The following is a 19,616-nucleotide window of genomic DNA, read 5'->3' as shown; positions in this document are numbered from 1 at the left end:
ATGAACAGCTCCCCAACCCTTCCTAATACTGAGTCTCTCTTCAACATATCACAGGTAAGTTAGCATTCGTTACCCACCTAATGGTCCAACAATAGGTTGAATTTCAAAATAGCTTTCTATAGTAGGGCTTTTTGTCTAGAGCTTGCAACAGACCAGATGTTAAGGATAATCCTTCTTCCAATAAATTACTTTAATATCTAGTTTAAGGTTTAGAGGTCCTCAAGTCATGGTCTTTCTGAATTGTTGAGGATACACTCAACTGTCTTTCAATGCATGCATTATCAGAAAACAAATAGATGTTACTTAATTATCTAACCCCAACGATGGTCCTTCTGTAGGTGTGTAACACATTTGACATTTTGTAGGTGGAAGAGGCAGCCATTGCTGTGCATGAATTCACCAACCAAACTATCTGGTTCTACGGAAAGCAACACGAGAGACTCCATTGCCAGGAGAACATCTGGAAGAGACTCCAAGACCTTCTCCATTATCTAGGAAGCCAGGTGGCAGACTGTGTAAGTGTACAGTACAAAGACCAGGACTCCATATTTACTTTAAAGAATGTTACTAACGTAGAAATATTTTTTTTCCAGGTTCCAACGAAGGTAGAAAATCCTACCATCAAGCAACAAATATCAGAATATTTTTCCATACTAGACAAGACCGTCAGTGAGCAGGTAATGAAAAGGCTTAGTTTATTGTCTACCAAATAATATGATGAAACTAAAGAAAATATTAAAGTTTCAAAATCACCCAATATTCTTTTGTTGGTCACATGTTTAAAATATTTTTTTTCTTATATTTTTCAGGATAATTCATGTACTCGGAATTTTGTTCAGTTTAACATCAAACGGAATCTACAACTGGCTATGCAACTCTCATCCCGTATGAGAAGAAGACATCTCCTGAATGAAAGTCATGTAGTCTCATAAGTGGATCTATCTGGATATTTTGTGATTGTTTCGTCTGTCTAGCGGAAGGAACCAAAACTTCAAAAAAGACTTAATGCTGCAAATGCTATCAACTGTGAAAACGGAACTAGAAAAAATAAGAAATCAAGATTTACGCTATATAATGTATTTTGCTGTTGCCATATTTATTTATATTTTTATAATTATTTAACTGTGTATTTATTTAAAAAAAAATGGAAAATATTTATTTTTTTTAATAAAAAATTTAAAAACACTGAAATTCTAGTTTATGATTTTTTGTGATTTAGGGGAATATGACAAATCATGATTGGGATAAATTAAATTCTGGGCATTCTCTTTAGTTTAAGATTATACAAAATTGGAAAAATAATCATATATCCTGGTCCATCAAAGTAAAAGCAAAAACACAACGCGGGTCACGCATCTAAATACGGAACAAACTTCCGAGTAACTAACAGAATATTCTTACTGATTGCTCAAAATTTAGGAATTAGTACATTGGGGCTTCTCCTCGTGGATATGGTTCATTGCTCAGTGGTGGTCACTTTGTATCAGGTGGCGATATTTCCCCTACTAGTAGTTGCTACTTAGATCTACTCACTTACGAGAAGAAGACATCCTCTGGTTACATCCCATTAGTCTCAGCCCCTGTATTAAAATATTTACTTAAAGCCTATTTTTATATAAGCTCTATTTGGCTTACAAGAGAAAAAAAACAAAATCCTACAATGGAGGTTTAATGCGTTTGAAGTTTATCAATTTATCTATTTGTGTGTTGAAAAATTACACCAAAAAAAGCAAGAATTCAGCCCATTCCCGGGAAATACTATTAAAAAAACACACCTATTTAAGGCATAAATATTGGGAATCCAATCACGGTATATGGCCGTATATTGTATATTTTATTTTAAAAAAAGTATTTCTGTAAAATAGTTATGTATTTTTTTGATTTATAAAACTCCGATATGAATCCCACGGGCATTTATATCAACGTCAACTGGAATCAAAATATTCCCTTATTTCAAATGTTAAAAGTCTGTAGGAGAAGAGGCGTCATTCTCCATGTTGACTCCGTAGCAATGTAATAAGATTTTGTATTTAATTTATTTAATGTCTTTGTAAGTTGAAGAGGAGTAGAAGGCGCCACAATCTTGGAAAAGGTTTCATGACTTCCAATGAGTTATTTGTTTGTAGAGCGTCAGGAATAACTAAAGCCAAATGAATGATGAGGTCTGTTGGGTCTGGAGATGGAAGAATTAACAGGGAACCACGACTTTCTATCAGATTAGAGATCCCTCTGAGCAGAAGAAAAAGACTGGAAGGTGGAATTTGGGTAAAGGGAAAGAAAATGAGGGGTGAGTTAGACCCTAGGAAGTAGGGGGAGCATTTTGGATATCTGGGTTGGGATTAGAAGATGTGCTCATCAGGTGTCAAATACATTTTTATTTGTAGATGAACATAGGACATAGTTTGAAGTATACTGTAGGTCAACGAGGTGCACGATGCAACCCATAGTCTCATTAGGTTTTAGGCGATACTTGCTCCTTCTTGGATGTTTTTATTATTAATGCCCCACGAGGGCTATTTGAAAAGATGGAGGAGAAGAGAGGGGAATAAGTATTGGTTAGAATGTAAGAAATGCAGAGACTGCAACGAAAGGAGATGTAAATAAGAGTTCATATAACTGAAGTAATTATAATTTGTTGTAAACGACATGAGAGATGCTGGAGGAATCAGACGACTGGTTAAACGAAGGACTATTGTCAATAGGGATCTGGATGTCCTACAATATGCAACCCCCACCCCCCATTAACCGGTACGATTAGCGCTCAAGTAGTCAGATGCCCTGTGTAGTAGTTTGTTGTTGGTTAGATGTATTAAATGTATCGTAAGTCTCCTTTCCAAAAACATCAAGCAAGTAGAGTGTAATAATGTAAAAGTCTTCTTATTTTAGTTAAAGACACAAATTGAACAGATATCCGTACTTTAAGACATTAAATTATTAATTTGGTTCAAATCATATTAAATATACTTTTTATAATGAAATTAAGTTTAACAGTTAAGAGAAATAGTAACATCATTAAACCGAATCTTTGGATTTCTTCTTTCTAACAAATCTTCAATTCGACCGAAAACTTCCCCCTGCTGGACAAAGACAAGCAAAACGTAAAGTGAAAATAATTCGGAAGATCCCATGTATGAACTGATTTTCCTTTTTGAACATCCTAATTTCCTCTCACTGTATATAAATGTACATTCAGGGAGATGGAGTTCAGTACAGAGCTAGAGAACAGCACAACCAGAACTCAACCCAAAGCTCCAAGGTAAGACTGCCCGTCAAGCTCCACTTCATGCTTTCTTTCTTTATTAAGTGTCCTCTTTTGTTTCTAATGTGATTTTGTCTTTGTCCTAGTGACAATGTATCACACAGCTCCATGGAGAGTTCTTTTCTTGCTAAGTCTTATCGCCGTCATCTATTGCCAAAGCTGCAAATGGCTCCGACCTCAACAAGAGTATCTGAACAAGATGATCCTTCAGAACTTCAAAATGATGGTGAGTTCCATAGAACGTCCTCTCCTTTCTCCTCCACTCATTTTGCCTTTAGTAGTTATTTACACAATTACTGCATAACCTTTTGAGCCCAACACACTTGTTTGCCGTGGAGAACGTTGGCCAAAAATTATTTGAGCTCCAAATCTCTGTCCACCTGCCCCAGAGATACTCCATGGAAGTGGAAGCCAGAATATTATACTTGCATTATCATAACATAATAGCACATGACATGAAATTACAACTCGATTATCTGATTATAATGGTTTATTTGTATCTTTAACCCTCAATGAACTAAATGTATTGTTTTTTTCTCTTGAATTTTAGCATCATGTTGAAGGATCTCATGATGAGTGCATTAACAGCTCCCCAACCCTTCCTAATACTGAGTCTCTCTTCAACATATCACAGGTAAGTTAGCATTCGTTACCCACCTAATGGTCCAACAATAGGTAGAATTTCAAAATAGCTTTCTATAGTAGGGCTTTTTGTCTAGAGCTTGCAACAGACCAGATATTAAGGATAATTCTTCTTATATTCCGATAAATTACTTTATATTACTTCCGATAAATATCTAGTTTAAGGTTTAGAGGTCCTCAAGAAATGGCCTTTCTGAATTGTTGAGGATACACTTAACACTCTTTCAAAACATGCATTATCAGAAAACAAATGTTACTTAATTATCTAACCCCAACGATGGTCCTTCTGTAGGTGTGTAACACATTTGACATTTTGTAGGTGGAAGAGGCAGCCATTGCTGTTCGTGAATTCACCAACCGAACTATCTGGTTCTACGGAAAACAACACGAGAGACTCCATTGCCAGGAGAACATCTGGAAGAGACTCCAAGACCTTCTCCATTACCTAGGAAGCCAGGTGGCAGACTGTGTAAGTGTACAGTACAAAGACCAGGACTCCATATTTACTTTAAAGAATGTTACTAATGTAGAAATATTTTTTTCAAGGTTCCAACAAAGGTAGAAAATCCTACCATCAAGCAACAAATATCAGAATATTTTTCCATACTAGACAAGACCGTCAGTGAGCAGGTAATGAAAAGGCTTAGTTTATTGTCTACCAAATAATATTATGAAACTAAAGAAAATATTAAGGTTCCAAAATCACCCAATATTCTTTTTTTGTTGGTCACATGTTTAAAATGTTTTTTTTCTTATATTTTTCAGGATAATTCATGCACTCGCAGTTTTGTTCAGTTTAACATCAAACGGAATCTACAACTGGCTATGCAGCTCTCATCCCGTATGAGAAGAAGACATCTCCTGAATGAAAGTCATGTCGTCTCATAAGTGGATCTATCTGGATATTTTGGGATTGTTCCGTCTGTCTAGCGGAAGGAACTAAAACGTCAAAAAAGACTTAATGCTGCAAACGCTATCAACTGTGAAAACGGAACGAGAAAAAATAAGAAATCAAGATTTACGATCTATAATGTATTTTGCTGTTGCCATATTTATTTATATTTTTATAATTATTTAACTGTGTATTTATTTAAAAAAAATGGAAAATATTTATTTTTTTTAATAAAAAATTTAAAAACACTGAAATTCTAGTTTATGATTTTTTGTGATTTGGGGGCATATGACAAATCATGATTGGGATAAATTAAATTCTGGTCATTCTCTTTAGTTTAAGATTATACGAAATTAGAAAGAGAATCAGATATCCTGGTCCATCAAAGTAAAAGCAAAAACACAACGCGGGTCACGCATCTAAATACGGAATAAACTTCCGAGTAACTAACAGAATATTCTTACTGATTGCTAAAAATTTAGGGAAAAGTACATTGGGGCTTCTCCTCGTCGATATGGTTCATTGCTCAGTGGTTGTCACTTTGTATCAGGTGGCGATATTTCCCCCACTAGTAGTTGCTACTTAGATCTACTCACTTACGAGAAGAAGACATCCTCTGATTACATCCCATTAGTCTCAGCCCCTGTATTAAAATATTTATGTAAAGCCTATTTTTATATAAGCTCTATTTGGCTTACAAGAGATAAAAAAACAAAATCCTACAATGGAGGTTTAATGCGTTTGAAGTTTATCAATTTATTTATTTGTGTATTGAAAAAGTACACAAAAAAAAGCAAGAATTCAGCCCATTCCCGGGAAATACTATTAAAAAAACACACCTATTTAAGGCATAAATATTGGGAATCCAATCACGGTATATGGCCATATATTGTATATTTTATTTTAAAAAAAGTATTTCTGTAAAATAGTTATGTATTTTTTTGATTTATAAAACTCTGATATGAATCACACGGGCATTTATATCAACGTCAACTGGAATCAAAATATTCCCTTATTTCATATGTTAGAAGTCTGTAGGAGAAGAGGCGTAATTCTCCATGTTGACTCCGTAGCAATTTAATAAGATTTCGTATTTAATTTGTTTAATGCCTTTGTAAGTTGAAGAGGAGTAGAAGGCGCTACAATCTTGGAAAAGGTTTCATGGCTTCCAATGAGTTATTTGTTTGTAGAGCGTCAGGAATAACTAAAGCCAAATGAATGATGAGGTCTGTTGGGTCTGGAGATGGAAGAATTAACAGGGAACCACGACTTTCTATCAGATTAGAGATCCCTCTGAGCGGAAGAAAAAGACTGGAAGGTGGAATTTGGGTAAAGGGAAAGAAAATGAGGGGTGAGTTAGACCCTAGGAAGTAGGGGAAGCATTTTGGATATCTGGGTTGGGATTAGAAGATGTGCTCATCAGGTGCCAAATACATTTTTATTTGTAGATGAACATAGGACATTGTTTGAGGTATACTGTAGGTCAACGAGGTGCACGATGCAACCCATAGTCTGATTAGGTTTTAGGCGATACTTGCTCCTTCTTGGATTTTTTTTTATTATTAATGCCCCACGAGGGCTATTTGAAAAGATGGAGGAGAAGAGAGGGGAATAAGTATTGGTTAGAACGTAAGAAATGCAGAGGCTGCAATGAAAGGAGATGTAAATAAGAGTTCATATAACTGAAGTAATTATAATTTGTTGTAAACGACATGAGAGATGCTGGAGGAATCAGACGACTGGTTAAACGAAGGACTGTTGTCAAAAGGGGTCTGGATGTCCTACAATATCCAACCTCCACCACCCCATTAACCGGTACGATTAGCGCTCAAGTAGTCAGATGCCCTGTGTAGTAGTTCGTTGTTGGTTAGATGTATTAAATGTATCGTAAGTCTCCTTTCCAAAAACATCAAGCAATTAGAGTGTAATAATGTAAAAGTCTTCTTATTTTAGTTAAAGACACAAATTGAACAGATATCCGTACTTTAATACATTAAATTATTAATTTCGTTCAAATCATATTAAATATACTTTTTATAATGAAGTTAAGTTTTAAAGTTAAGAGAAATAGTAACATCATTAAACCGAATCTTTGGATTTCTTCATTCTAACAAATCTTCAGTTCGACTGAAAACTTCCCCCTGCTGGACAAAGACAAGCAAAACGTAAAGTGAAAATAATTCGGAAGATCCCATGTATGAACTGATTTTCCTTTTTGAACATCCTAATTTCCTCTCACTGTATATAAATGTACATTCAGGGAGATGGAGTTCAGTACAGAGCTAGAGAACAGCACAACCAGAACTCAACCCAAAGCTCCAAGGTAAGACTGCCCGTCAAGCTCCACTTCATGCTTTCTTTATTTATTAAGTGTCCTCTTGTGTTTCTAATGTGATTTTGTCTTTGTCCTAGTGACAATGTATCACACAGCTCCGTGGAGAGTTCTTTTCTTGCTAAGTCTTATCGCCGTCATCTATTGCCAAAGCTGCAAATGGCTCCGACCTCAACAAGAGTATCTGAACAAGATGATCCTTCAGAACTTCAAAATGATGGTGAGTTCCATAGAACGTCCTCTCCTCTCTCCTCCATTCATTTTGCCTTCAGTAATTATTTACGCAATTACTGCATAACCTTTTGAGCCCAACACATCCATGGAGAACGTTGGGCAAAAATTATTTGAGCTCCAAATCTCTGTCCTCCTGCCCCAGAGATCCTCCATGGAAGTGGAAGCCAGAATATCATTCTTGCATTATCATAACATAATAGCACAGGACATGGAATTACGACTCAGTTATTTGATGATAATGGATCTTCAACTATCAATGATTTAAATTTATTGTTTTTCTCTTGAATTTTAGCATCATGTTGAAGCATCTCATGATGAGTGCATGAACAGCTCCCCAACCCTTCCAAATACTGAGTCTCTCTTCAACATATCACAGGTAAGTTAGCATTCGTTACCCACCTAATGGTCCAACAATAGGTTGAATTTCAAAATAGCTTTCTATAGTAGGGCTTTTTGTCTAGAGCTTGCAACAGACCAGATATTAAGGATAATTCTTCTTCCAATAAATTACTTTAATATCTAGTTTAAATTTTAGAGGTCCTCAAGACATGGCCTTTCTGAATTGTTGAGGATACACTCAACTGTCTTTCAATGCATGCATTATCAGAAAACAAATAGATGTTACTTAATTATCTAACCCCAACGATGGTCCTTCTGTAGGTGTGTAACACATTTGACATTTTGTAGGTTGAAGAGGCTGCCATTGCTGTGCATGAATTCACCAACCAAACCATCTGGTTCTATAGAAAACAACACGAGAGACTCCGTTGCCAGGAGGACATCTGGCAGAGACTCCAAGACCTTCTCTATTATCTAAGAAGCCAGGTGGCAGACTGTGTAAGTATAAAGTAGAAAAACGAGGACCCTATATCCACTTTAATGTGTTTAATATGTAACTAATATGTCAATCCATGCTTTCAGATTCCAATGACAGCAGAAAATCCCACCTTCAAACGGCAAATATCAGAATGTTTTTCCCTACTAGACAAGATTGTCGATGAGCAGGTAATGAAACCTCTTTAACAACCTTGGTAGAATGTTCCTGCATCATGTGTGTTCCAAAATCACACAATATTCTCCACGCTGGTCACATGTTTAATATGTTTTTCTATTTTTTTTATGTGTTTCAGGATAATTCATGCACTCGCAATTTTATTCATTTCCACATCAAATGGAATCTACAACTGGCTATGCAACTCTCATCCCGTATGAGAAGAAGACATCTCCTGAATGAAAGTCATGTCGTCTCATAAGTGGATCTATCTGGATATTTTGGGATTGTTCCGTCTGTCTAGCGGAAGGAACTAAAACGTCAAAAAAGACTTAATGCTGCAAATGCTATCAACTGTGAAAACGGAACTAGAAAAAATAAGAAATCAAGATTTACGATCTATAATGTATTTTGCTGTTGCCATATTTATTTATATTTTTAGAATTTTATAATTATTTAACTGTATTTATTTTAAAAAAATTGAAAATATTTATTTTTTTAATAAAAAATTTTAAAACACTGAAATTCTAGTTTATGATTTTTTGTGATTTAGGGGCATATGACAAATCATGATTGGGATAAATTAAATTCTGGTCATTCTCTTTAGTTTAAGATTATACGAAATTAGAAAGAGAATCAGATATCCTGGTCCATCAAAATAAAAAGCAAAAACACAACGCGGGTCACGCATCTAAATACGGAACAAACTTCCGAGTAACTAACAGAATATTCTTACTGATTGCTCAAAATTTAGGGAAAAGTACATTGGGGCTTCTCCTCGTAGATATGGTTCATTGCTCAGTGGTGGTCACTTTGTATCAGGTGGCGATATTTCCCCTACTAGTAGATGCTACTTAGATCTACTGACTTACGAGAAGAAGACATCCTCTGATTACATCCCATTAGTCTCAGCCCCTGTATTAAAATATTTACTTAAAGCCTATTTTTATATAAGCTCTATTTGGCTTACAAGAGAAAAAAACCCAAAATCCTACAATGGAGGTTTAATGCGTTTGAAGTTTATCAATTTATCTATTTGTGTATTGAAAAAGTACACAAAAAAGCAAGAATTCAGCCCATTCCCGGGAAATACTATTAAAAAAAAAACACCTATTTAAGGCATAAATATTGGGAATCCAATCACGGTATATGGCCATATATTGTATATTTTATTTTAAAAAAAAAAGTATTTCTGTAAAATAGTTATGTATTTTTTTGATTTAAAAAACTCCGATACGAATCCCACGTGCATTTATATCAACGTCAACTGGAATCAAAATATTCCCTTATTTCATATGTTAAAAGTCTGTAGGAGAAGAGGCGTAATTCTCCATGTTGACTCTGTAGCAATGTAATAAGATTTCGTATTTAATTTGTTTAATGCCTTTGTAAGTTGAAGAGGAGCAGAAGGCGCCACAATCTTGGAAAAGGTTTCATGACTTCCAGTGAGTTATTTGTTTGTAGAGCGTCAGGAATAACCAAAGCCAAATTAATGATGAGGTCTGTTGGGTCTGGAGATGGAAGAATTAACAGGGAACCACGACTTTCTATCAGATTAGAGATCCCTCTGAGCAGAAGAAAAAGACTGGAAGGTGGAATTTGGGTAAAGGGGAAGAAAATGAGGGGTGAGTTAGACCCTAGGAAGTAGGGGGAGCATTTTGGATATCTGGGTTGGGATTAGAAGATGTACTCATCAGGTGACAAATACATTTTTATTTGTAGATGAACATAGGACGTAGTTTGAAGTATACTGTAGGTCAACGAGGTGGACGATGCAACCCATAGTCTGATTAGGTTTTAGGCGATACTTGCTTCTTCTTGGATTTTTAAATTATTAATGCCCCACGAGGGCTATTTGAAAAGATGGAGGAGGAGAGAGGGGAATAAGTATTGGTCAGAATGTAAGAAATGCAGAGGCTGCAATGAAAGGAGATGTAAATAAGAGTTCATATAACTGAAGTAATTATAATTTGTTGTAAACGACATGAGAGATGCTGGAGGAATCAGACGACTGGTTAAACGAAGGACTGTTGTCAATAGGGGTCTGGATGTCCTACAATATCCAACCCCCACCCCCCCATTAACCGGTACGATTAGCGCTCAAGTAGTCAGATGCCCTGGGTAGTAGTTAGTTGTTGGTTAGATGTATTAAATGTATCGTAAGTCTCCTTTCCAAAAACGGCAAACAAGTAGAGTGTAATAATGTAAAAGTCTTCTTATTTTAGTTAAAGACACAAATTGAACAGATATCCGTACTTTAATACATTAAATTATTAATTTTGTTCAAATCATATTAAATATACTTTTTATAATGAAATTAAGTTTTACAGTTAAGAGAAATAGTAACATCATTAAACCGAATCTTTGGATTTCTTCATTCTAACAAATCTTCAATTCGACCGAAAACTTCCCCCTGCTGGACAAAGACAAGCAAAACGTAAAGTGAAAATAATTCGGAAGATCCCACGTATGAACTGATTTTCCTTTTTGAACATCCTAATTTCCTCTCACTGTATATAAATGTACATTCAGGGAGATGGAGTTCAGTACAGAGCTAGAGAACAGCACAACCAGAACTCAACCCAAAGCTCCAAGGTAAGACTGCCCATCCAGCTCCACTTCATGCTTTCTTTATTTATTAAATGTCCTCTTGTGTTTCTAATGTGATTTTGTCTTTATCCTAGTGACAATGTATCACACAGCTCCATGGAGAGTTCTTTTCTTGCTAAGTCTTATCGCCGTCATCTATTGCCAAAGCTGCAAATGGCTCCGACCTCAACAAGAGTATCTGAACAAGATGATCCTTCAGAACTTCAAAATGATGGTGAGTTCCATAGAGCGTCCTCTCCTCTCTCCTCCGTTCATTTTGCCTTCAGTAGTTATTTACACAATTACTGCATAACCTTTTGAGCCCAACACACTTGTTTGCCATGGAGAACGTTGGCCAAAAATTATTTGAGCTCCAAATCTCTGTCCACCTGCCCCAGAGATACTCCATGGAAGTGGAAGCCAGAATATTATACTTGCATTATCATAACATAATAGCACAAGACATGAAATTACAACTCGATTATCTGATTATAATGGTTTATTTGTATCTTTAACCCTCAATGAACTAAATGTATTGGTTTTTTCTCTTGAATTTTAGCATCATGTTGAAGCATCTCATGATGAGTGCATTAACAGCTCCCCAACCCTTCCTAATACTGAGTCTCTCTTCAACATATCACAGGTAAGTTAGCATTCGTTACCCACCTAATGGTCCAACAATAGGTTGAATTTCAAAATAGCTTTCTATAGTAGGGCTTTTTGTCTAGAGCTTGCAACAGACCAGATATTAAGGATAATTCTTCTTCCAATAAATTACTTTAATATCTAGTTTAAAGTTTAGAGGTCCTCAAGACATGGCCTTTCTGAATTGTTGAGGAGACACTCAACTGTCTTTCAAAGCATGCATAATCAGAAAATAAATAGATGTTACTTAATTATCTAACCCCAACGATGGTCCTTCTGTAGGTGTGTAACACATTTGACATTTTGTAGGTGGAAGAGGCAGCCATTGCTGTGCATGAATTCACCAACCAAACTATCTGGTTCTACGGAAAGCAACACGAGAGACTCCATTGCCAGGAGAACATCTGGAAGAGACTCCAAGACCTTCTCCATTATCTAGGAAGCCAGGTGGCAGACTGTGTAAGTGTACAGTACAAAGACCAGGACTCCATATTTACTTTAAAGAATGTTACTAATGTAGAAATATTTTTTTTCCAGGTTCCAACAAAGGTAGAAAATCCTACCATCAAGCAACAAATATCAGAATATTTTTCCATACTAGACAAGACCGTCAGTGAGCAGGTAATGAAAAGGCTTAGTTTATTGTCTACCAAATAATATTATGAAACTAAAGAAAATATTAAAGTTCCAAAATCACCCAATATTCTTGTTTTGTTGGTCACATGTTTAAAATGTTTTTTTCTTATATTTTTCAGGATAATTCATGCACTCGCAGTTTTGTTCAGTTTAACATCAAACGGAATCTACAACTGGCTATGCAGCTTTCATCCCGTATGAGAAGAAGACATCTCCTGAATGAAAGTCATGTAGTCTCATAAGTGGATCGATCTGGATATTTTGTGATTGTTCCGTCTGTCTAGCGGAAGGAACCAAAACATCAAAAAAAAACTTAATGCTGCAAATGCTATCAACTGTGAAAACGGAACTAGAAAAAATAAGAAATCAAGATTTATTATCTATAATGTATTTTGCTGTTGCCATATTTATTTATATTTTTAGAATTTTATAATTATTTAACTGTGTATTTATTTAAAAAAATTGAAAATATTTATTTTTTTTTAATAAAAAATTTAAAAACACTGAAATTCTAGTTTATGATTTTTTGTGATTTAGGGGAATATGACAAATCATGATTGGGATAAATTAAATTCTGGTCATTCTCTTTAGTTTAAGATTATACAAAATTAGAAAAATAATCAGATATCCTGGTCCATCAAAATAAAAAGCAAAAACACAACGCGGGTCACGCATCTAAAAACAGAACAAACTTCCGAGTAACTAACAGAATATTCTTACTGATTGCTCAAAATTTAGGGAATAGTACATTGGGGATTCTCCTCGTAGATATGGTTCATTGCTCAGTGGTGGTCACTTTGTATCAGGTGGCGATATTTCCCCTACTAGTAGATGCTACTTAGATCTACTGACTTACGAGAAGAAGACATCCTCTGATTACATCCCATTAGTCTCAGCCCCTGTATTAAAATATTTATGTAAAGCCTATTTTTATATAAGCTCTATTTGGCTTACAAGAGAAAAAAAACCAAAATCCTACAATGGAGGTTTAATGCGTTTGAAGTTTATCAATTTATTTATTTGTGTATTGAAAAAGTACACAAAAAACGCAAGAATTCAGCCCATTCCCGGGAAATACTATTAAAAAAAACACACCTATTTAAGGCATAAATATTGGGAATCCAATCACGGTATATGGCCGTATATTGTATATTTTATTTTAAAAAAAGTATTTCTGTAAAATAGTTATGTATTTTTTTGATTTATAAAACTTCAACTGGAATCAAAATATTCCCTTATTTCATATGTTAAAAGTCTGTAGGAGAAGAGGCGTAATTCTCCATGTTGACTCCGTAGCAATGTAATAAGATTTCGTATTTAATTTGTTTAATGCCTTTGTAAGTTGAAGAGGAGTAGAAGGCGCTACAATCTTGGAAAAGGTTTCATGACTTCCAATGAGTTATTTGTTTGTAGAGCGTCAGGAATAACTAAAGCCAAATTAATGATGAGGTCTGTTGGGTCTGGAGATGGAAGAATTAACAGGGAACCACGACTTTCTATCAGATTAGAGATCCCTCTGAGCAGAAGAAAAAGACTGGAAGGTGGAATTTGGGTAAAGGGGAAGAAAATGAGGGGTGAGTTAGACCCTAGGAAGTAGGGGAAGCATTTTGGATATCTGGGTTGGGATTAGAAGATGTGCTCATCAGGTGTCAAATACATTTTTATTTGTAGCTGAACATAGGACGTAGTTTGAAGTATACTGTAGGTCAACGAGGTGCACGGTGCAACCCATAGTCTGATTAGGTTTTAGGCGATACTTGCTCCTTCTTGGATTTTTAAACTATTAATGCCCCGTGAGGGCTATTTGAAAAGATGGAGGAGAAGAGAGGGGAATAAGTATTGGTTAGAATGTAAGAAATGCAGAGGCTGCAACGAAAGGAGATGTAAATAAGAGTTCATATAACTGAAGTAATTGTAATTTGTTGTAAACGACATGAGAGATGCTGGAGGAATCAGACGACTGGTTAAACGAAGGACTGTTGTCAATAGGGGTCTGGATGTCCTACAATATCCAACCCCCACCACCCCATTAACCGGTACGATTAGCGCTCAAGTAGTCAGATGCCCTGTGTAGTAGTTCGTTGTTGGTTAGATGTATTAAATGTATCGTAAGTCTCCTTTCCAAAAACGGCAAACAATTAGAGTGTAATAATGTAAAAGTCTTCGTATTTTAGTTAAAGACACAAATTGAACAGATATCCTTACTTTAATACATTAAATTATTAATTTTGTTCAAATCATATTAAATATACTTTTTATAATGAAGTTAAGTTTTACAGTTAAGAGAAATAGTAACATCATTAAACCGAATCTTTGGATTTCTTCATTCTAACAAATCTTCAATGCGACCGAAAACTTCCCCCTGCTGGACAAAGACAAGCAAAACGTAAAGTGAAAATAATTCGGAAGATCCCATGTATGAACTGATTTTCCTTTTTGAACATCCTAATTTCCTCTCACTGTATATAAATGTACATTCAGGGAGATGGAGTTCAGTACAGAGCTAGAGAACAGCACAACCAGAACTCGACCCAAAGCTCCAAGGTAAGACTGCCCGTCAAGCTCCACTTCATGCTTTCTTCATTTATTAAGCGTCCTCTTTTGTTTCTAATGTGATTTTGTCTTTGTCCTAGTGACAATGTATCACACAGCTCCATGGAGAGTTCTTTTCTTGCTAAGTCTTATCGCCGTCATCTATTGCCAAAGCTGCAAATGGCTCCGACCTCAACAAGAGTATCTGAACAAGATGATCCTTCAGAACTTCAAAATGATGGTGAGTTCCATAGAACGTCCTCTCCTCTCTCCTCCGTTCATTTTGCCTTCAGTAGTTATTTACACAATTACTGCATAACCTTTTGAGCCCAACACACTTGTTTGCCATGGAGAACGTTGACCAAAAATTATTTGAGCTCCAAATCTCTGTCCACCTGCCCCAGAGATACTCCATGGAAGTGGAAGCCAGAATATTATACTTGCATTATCATAACATAATAGCACAGGACATGAAATTACAACTCGATTATCTGATTATAATGGTTTATTTGTATCTTTAACCCTCAATGAACTAAATGTATTGGTTTTTTCTCTTGAATTTTAGCATCATGTTGAAGCATCTCATGATGAGTGCACGAACAGCTCCCCAACCCTTCCTAATACTGAGTCTCTCTTCAACATATCACAGGTAAGTTAGCATTCGTTACCCACCTAATGGTCCAACAATAGGTAGAATTTCAAAATAGCTTTCTATAGTAGGGCTTTTTGTCTAGAGCTTGCAACAGACCAGATATTAAGGATAATTCTTCTTATATTCCAATAAATTACTTTATATTACTTCCGATAAATATCTAGTTTAAGGTTTAGAGGTCCTCAAGAAATGGCCTTTCTGAATTGTTGAGGATACACTTAACACTCTTTCAAAACATGCATTATCATGTTACTTAATTATCTCACCCCAACGATGGTCCTTCTGTAGGTGTGTAACACATTTGACATTTTGTAGGTTGAAGAGGCAGCCATTGCTGTGCATGAATTCACCAACCGAACTATCTGGTTCTACGGAAAGCAACATGAGAGACTCCATTGCCAGGAGAACATCTGGAAGAGACTCCAAGACCTTCTCCATTATCTAGGAAGCCAGGTGGCAGACTGTGTAAGTGTACAGTACAAAGACCAGGACTCCATATTTACTTTAAAGAATGTTAGTAATGTAGAAATATTTTTTTCCAGGTTCCAACAAAGGTAGAAAATCCTACCATCAAGCAACAAATATCAGAATATTTTTCCATACTAGACAAGACCGTCAGTGAGCAGGTAATGAAAAGGCTTAGTTTATTGTCTACCAAATAATATTATAAAACTAAAGAAAATATTAAAGTTCCAAAATCACCCAATATTCTTTTTTTGTTGGTCACATGTTTAAAATATTTTTTTTCTTATATTTTTTTCAGGATAATTCATGTACTCGGAATTTTGTTCAGTTTAACATCAAACGAAATCTACAACTGGCTATGCAACTTTCATCCCGTATGAGAAGAAGACATCTCCTGAATGAAAGTCATGTAGTCTCATAAGTGGATCTTTCGGGATATTTTGTGGTTGTTCCGTCTGTCTAGCGGAAGGAACCAAAACTTCAAAAAAGACTTAATGCTGCAAATGCTTTCAACTGTGAAAACGGAACTAGAAAAAATAAGAACTCAAGATTTACGATCTATAATGTATTTTGCTGTTGCCATATTTATTTATATTTTTAGAATTTTATAATTATTTAACTGTATTTATTTTAAAAAAATTGAAAATATTTATTTTTTTTAATAAAAAATTTTAAAACACTGAAATTCTAGTTTATGATTTTTTGTGATTTAGGGGCATATGACAAATCGTGATTGGGATAAATTAAATTCTGGTCATTCTCTTTAGTTTAAGATTATACGAAATTAGAAAGAGAATCAGATATCCTGGTCCATCAAAATAAAAAGCAAAAACACAACGCGGGTCACGCATCTAAATACAGAACAAACTTCAGAGTAACTAACAGAATATTCTTACTGATTGCGCAAAATTTAGGGAAAAGTACATTGGGGCTTCTCCTCGTAGATATGGTTCATTGCTCAGTGGTGGTCACTTTGTATCAGGTGGCGATATTTCCCCCACTAGTAGATGCTACTTAGATCTACTGACTTACGAGAAGAAGACATCCTCTGATTACATCCCATTAGTCTCAGCCCCTGTATTAAAATATTTATGTAAAGCCTATTTTTATATAAGCTCTATTTGGCTTACAAGAGAAAAAAACCCAAAATCCTACAATGGAGGTTTAATGCGTTTGAAGTTTATCAATTTATCTATTTGTGTGTTGAAAAAGTACACAAAAAAGCAAGAATTCAGCCCATTCCCGGGAAATACTATTAAAAAAAACACACCTATTTAAGGCATAAATATTGGGAATCCAATCACGGTATATGGCCATATATTGTATATTTTATTTAAAAAAAAAAAGTATTTCTGTAAAATAGTTATGTATTTTTTTGATTTATAAAACTCCGATATGAATTACACGTGCATTTATATCAACGTCAACTGGAATCAAAATATTCCCTTATTTCATATGTTAAAAGTCTGTAGGAGAAGAGGCGTAATTCTCCGTGTTGAGTCCGTAGCAATCTAATAAGATTTTGTATTTAATTTGTTTAATGTCTTTGTAAGTTGAAGAGGAGTAGAAGGCGCCACAATCTTGGAAAAGGTTTCATGACTTCCAATGAGTTATTTGTTTGTAGAGCGTCAGGAATAACTAAAGCCAAATTAATGATGAGGTCTGTTGGGTCTGGAGATGGAAGAATTAACAGGGAACCACGACTTTCTATCAGATTAGAGATCCCTCTGAGCAGAAGAAAAAGACTGGAAGGTGGAATTTGGGTAAAGGGAAAGAAAATGAGGGGTGAGTTAGACCCTAGGAAGTAGGGGGAGCATTTTGGATATCTGGGTTGGGATTAGAAGATGTGCTCATCAGGTGTCAAATACATTTTTATTTGTAGATGAACATAGGACGTAGTTTGAAGTATACTGTAGGTCAACGAGGTGGACGATGCAACCCATAGTCTGATTAGGTTTTAGGCGATACTTGCTCCTTCTTGGATTTTTTTATTGTTAATGCCCCACGAGGGCTATTTGAAAAAATGGAGGAGAAGAGAGGGGCACAAGTATTGGTTAGATGGTTAGACGAAAGAAGAAAATGTAAGAAAGGCAGAGGCTGCAACGAAAGGAGATGTAAATAAGAGTTCATATAACTGAAGTAATTATAATTTGTTGTAAACGACATGAGAGATGCTGGAGGAATCAGACGACTGGTTAAATGAACAACTATTGTCAATAGGGGTCTGGATGTCCTACATTATGCAACCCCACCCCCCGATTAACCGGTACGATTAGCGCTCAAGTAGTCAGATGCCCTGTGTAGTAGTTAGTTGTTGGTTAGATGTATTAAATGTATCGTAAGTCTCCTTTCCAAAAAAACAGCAAACAATTAGAGTGTAATAATGTAAAAGTCTTCGTATTTTAGTTAAAGACACAAATTGAACAGATATCCGTACTTTAATACATTAAATTATTAATTTAGTTCAAATCATATTAAATATACTTTTTATAATGAAGCTAAGTTTAACAGTTAAGAGAAATAGTAACATCATTAAACCGAATCTTTGGATTTCTTCTTTCTAACAAATCTTCAATTCGACCGAAAACTTCCCCCTGCTGGACAAAGACAAGCAAAACGTAAAGTGAAAATAATTCGGAAGATCCCATGTATGAACTGATTTTCCTTTTTGAACATCCTAATTTCCTCTCACTGTATATAAATGTACATTCAGGGAGATGGAGTTCAGTACAGAGCTAGAGAACAGCACAACCAGAACTCAACCCAAAGCTCCAAGGTAAGACTGCCCATCCAGCTCCACTTCATGCTTTCTTTATTTATTAAGTGTCCTCTTGTGTTTCTAATGTGATTTTGTCTTTGTCCTAGTGACAATGTATCACACAGCTCCATGGAGAGTTCTTTTCTTGCTAAGTCTTATCTCCATCATCTATTGCCAAAGCTGCAAATGGCTCCGACCTCAACAAGAGTATCTGAACAAGATGATCCTTCAGAACTTCAAAATGATGGTGAGTTCCATAGAACGTCCTCTCCTCTCTCCTCCATTCATTTTGCCTTCAGTAGTTATTTACACAATTACTGCATAACCTTTTGAGCCCAACACACTTGTTTGCCATGGAGAACGTTGACCAAAAATTATTTGAGCTCCAAATCTCTGTCCACCTGCCCCAGAGATCCTCCATGGAAGTGGAAGCCAGAATATTATACTTGCATTATCATAACATAATAGCACTGGACATGAAATTACAACCTGATTATCTGATTATAATGGTTTATTTGTATCTTTAACCCTCAATGAACTAAATGTATTGGTTTTTTCTCTTGAATTTTAGCATCATGTTGAAGCATCTCATGATGAGTGCATGAACAGCTCCCCAACCCTTCCTAATACCGAGTCTCTCTTCAACATATCACAGGTAAGTTAGCATTCGTTACCCACCTAATGGTCCAACAATAGGTAGAATTTTAAAATAGCTTTCTATAGTAGGGCTTTTTGTCTACAGCTTGCAACAGACCAGATATTAAGGATAATTCTTCTTCCAATAAATTACTTTAATATCTAGTTTAAATTTTAGAGGTCCTCAAGACATGGCCTTTCTGAATTGTTGAGGATACACTCAACTGTCTTTCAAAGCATGCATAATCAGAAAATAAATAGATGTTACTTAATTATCTAACCCCAACGATGGTCCTTCTGTAGGTGTGTAACACATTTGACATTTTGTAGGTGGAAGAGGCAGCCATTGCTGT

General features: G+C 35.5%; 3 protein-coding genes across 3 annotated transcripts; all 3 read left to right on the top strand.

The window, feature by feature from the left end:
- Positions 1–2,157: 2,157 nt before the first annotated feature.
- On the top strand, positions 2,158–4,789 carry LOC128470899 (uncharacterized). Its single transcript, XM_053452755.1, has 6 exons — positions 2,158–2,287; positions 3,346–3,485; positions 3,810–3,893; positions 4,221–4,370; positions 4,448–4,531; positions 4,667–4,789. Exons 1-6 carry the CDS (start codon positions 2,158–2,160, stop codon positions 4,787–4,789), a joined length of 711 nt encoding a protein of 236 aa, XP_053308730.1.
- Positions 4,790–6,505: 1,716 nt separating this feature from the next.
- LOC128470898 (uncharacterized) lies at positions 6,506–8,612 on the top strand. Its single transcript, XM_053452754.1, has 6 exons — positions 6,506–6,608; positions 7,206–7,345; positions 7,652–7,735; positions 8,047–8,196; positions 8,281–8,364; positions 8,490–8,612. The coding sequence occupies exons 1-6, from the start codon at positions 6,506–6,508 to the stop codon at positions 8,610–8,612; spliced, it is 684 nt and encodes a 227-aa protein (XP_053308729.1).
- Positions 8,613–9,845: 1,233 nt separating this feature from the next.
- On the top strand, positions 9,846–12,462 carry LOC128470896 (uncharacterized). The gene is made up of 6 exons (XM_053452753.1): positions 9,846–9,975; positions 11,035–11,174; positions 11,499–11,582; positions 11,894–12,043; positions 12,122–12,205; positions 12,340–12,462. Exons 1-6 carry the CDS (start codon positions 9,846–9,848, stop codon positions 12,460–12,462), a joined length of 711 nt encoding a protein of 236 aa, XP_053308728.1.
- The last annotated feature ends 7,154 nt before the right edge of the window (positions 12,463–19,616 follow it).

Source organism: Spea bombifrons, chromosome 13 (assembly GCF_027358695.1).
Source record: "Spea bombifrons isolate aSpeBom1 chromosome 13, aSpeBom1.2.pri, whole genome shotgun sequence".
In the NCBI taxonomy this organism is placed as follows: domain Eukaryota; kingdom Metazoa; phylum Chordata; class Amphibia; order Anura; family Pelobatidae; genus Spea; species Spea bombifrons.
This window is presented reverse-complemented; position numbering and strand designations above follow the sequence as displayed.

What these genes read in the sequence shown, in the direction of transcription:
- LOC128470899 (XM_053452755.1), top strand. Translation starts at nt 2,158, where the DNA reads ATGAGGTCTGTTGGGTCTGGAGATGGAAGAATTAACAGGGAACCACGA. An exon ending in TTCAGAACTTCAAAATGATG is followed by an intron (nt 3,486 to 3,809) that starts GTGAGTTCCATA and finishes CTTGAATTTTAG; the next exon opens with CATCATGTTGAAGGATCTCA. An exon ending in ACAAGACCGTCAGTGAGCAG is followed by an intron (nt 4,532 to 4,666) that starts GTAATGAAAAGG and finishes TATATTTTTCAG; the next exon opens with GATAATTCATGCACTCGCAG.
- LOC128470898 (XM_053452754.1), top strand. Translation starts at nt 6,506, where the DNA reads ATGAGAGATGCTGGAGGAATCAGACGACTGGTTAAACGAAGGACTGTT. An exon ending in TTCAGAACTTCAAAATGATG is followed by an intron (nt 7,346 to 7,651) that starts GTGAGTTCCATA and finishes CTTGAATTTTAG; the next exon opens with CATCATGTTGAAGCATCTCA. An exon ending in ACAAGATTGTCGATGAGCAG is followed by an intron (nt 8,365 to 8,489) that starts GTAATGAAACCT and finishes TATGTGTTTCAG; the next exon opens with GATAATTCATGCACTCGCAA.
- LOC128470896 (XM_053452753.1), top strand. Translation starts at nt 9,846, where the DNA reads ATGAGGTCTGTTGGGTCTGGAGATGGAAGAATTAACAGGGAACCACGA. An exon ending in TTCAGAACTTCAAAATGATG is followed by an intron (nt 11,175 to 11,498) that starts GTGAGTTCCATA and finishes CTTGAATTTTAG; the next exon opens with CATCATGTTGAAGCATCTCA. An exon ending in CTCTCTTCAACATATCACAG is followed by an intron (nt 11,583 to 11,893) that starts GTAAGTTAGCAT and finishes GACATTTTGTAG; the next exon opens with GTGGAAGAGGCAGCCATTGC.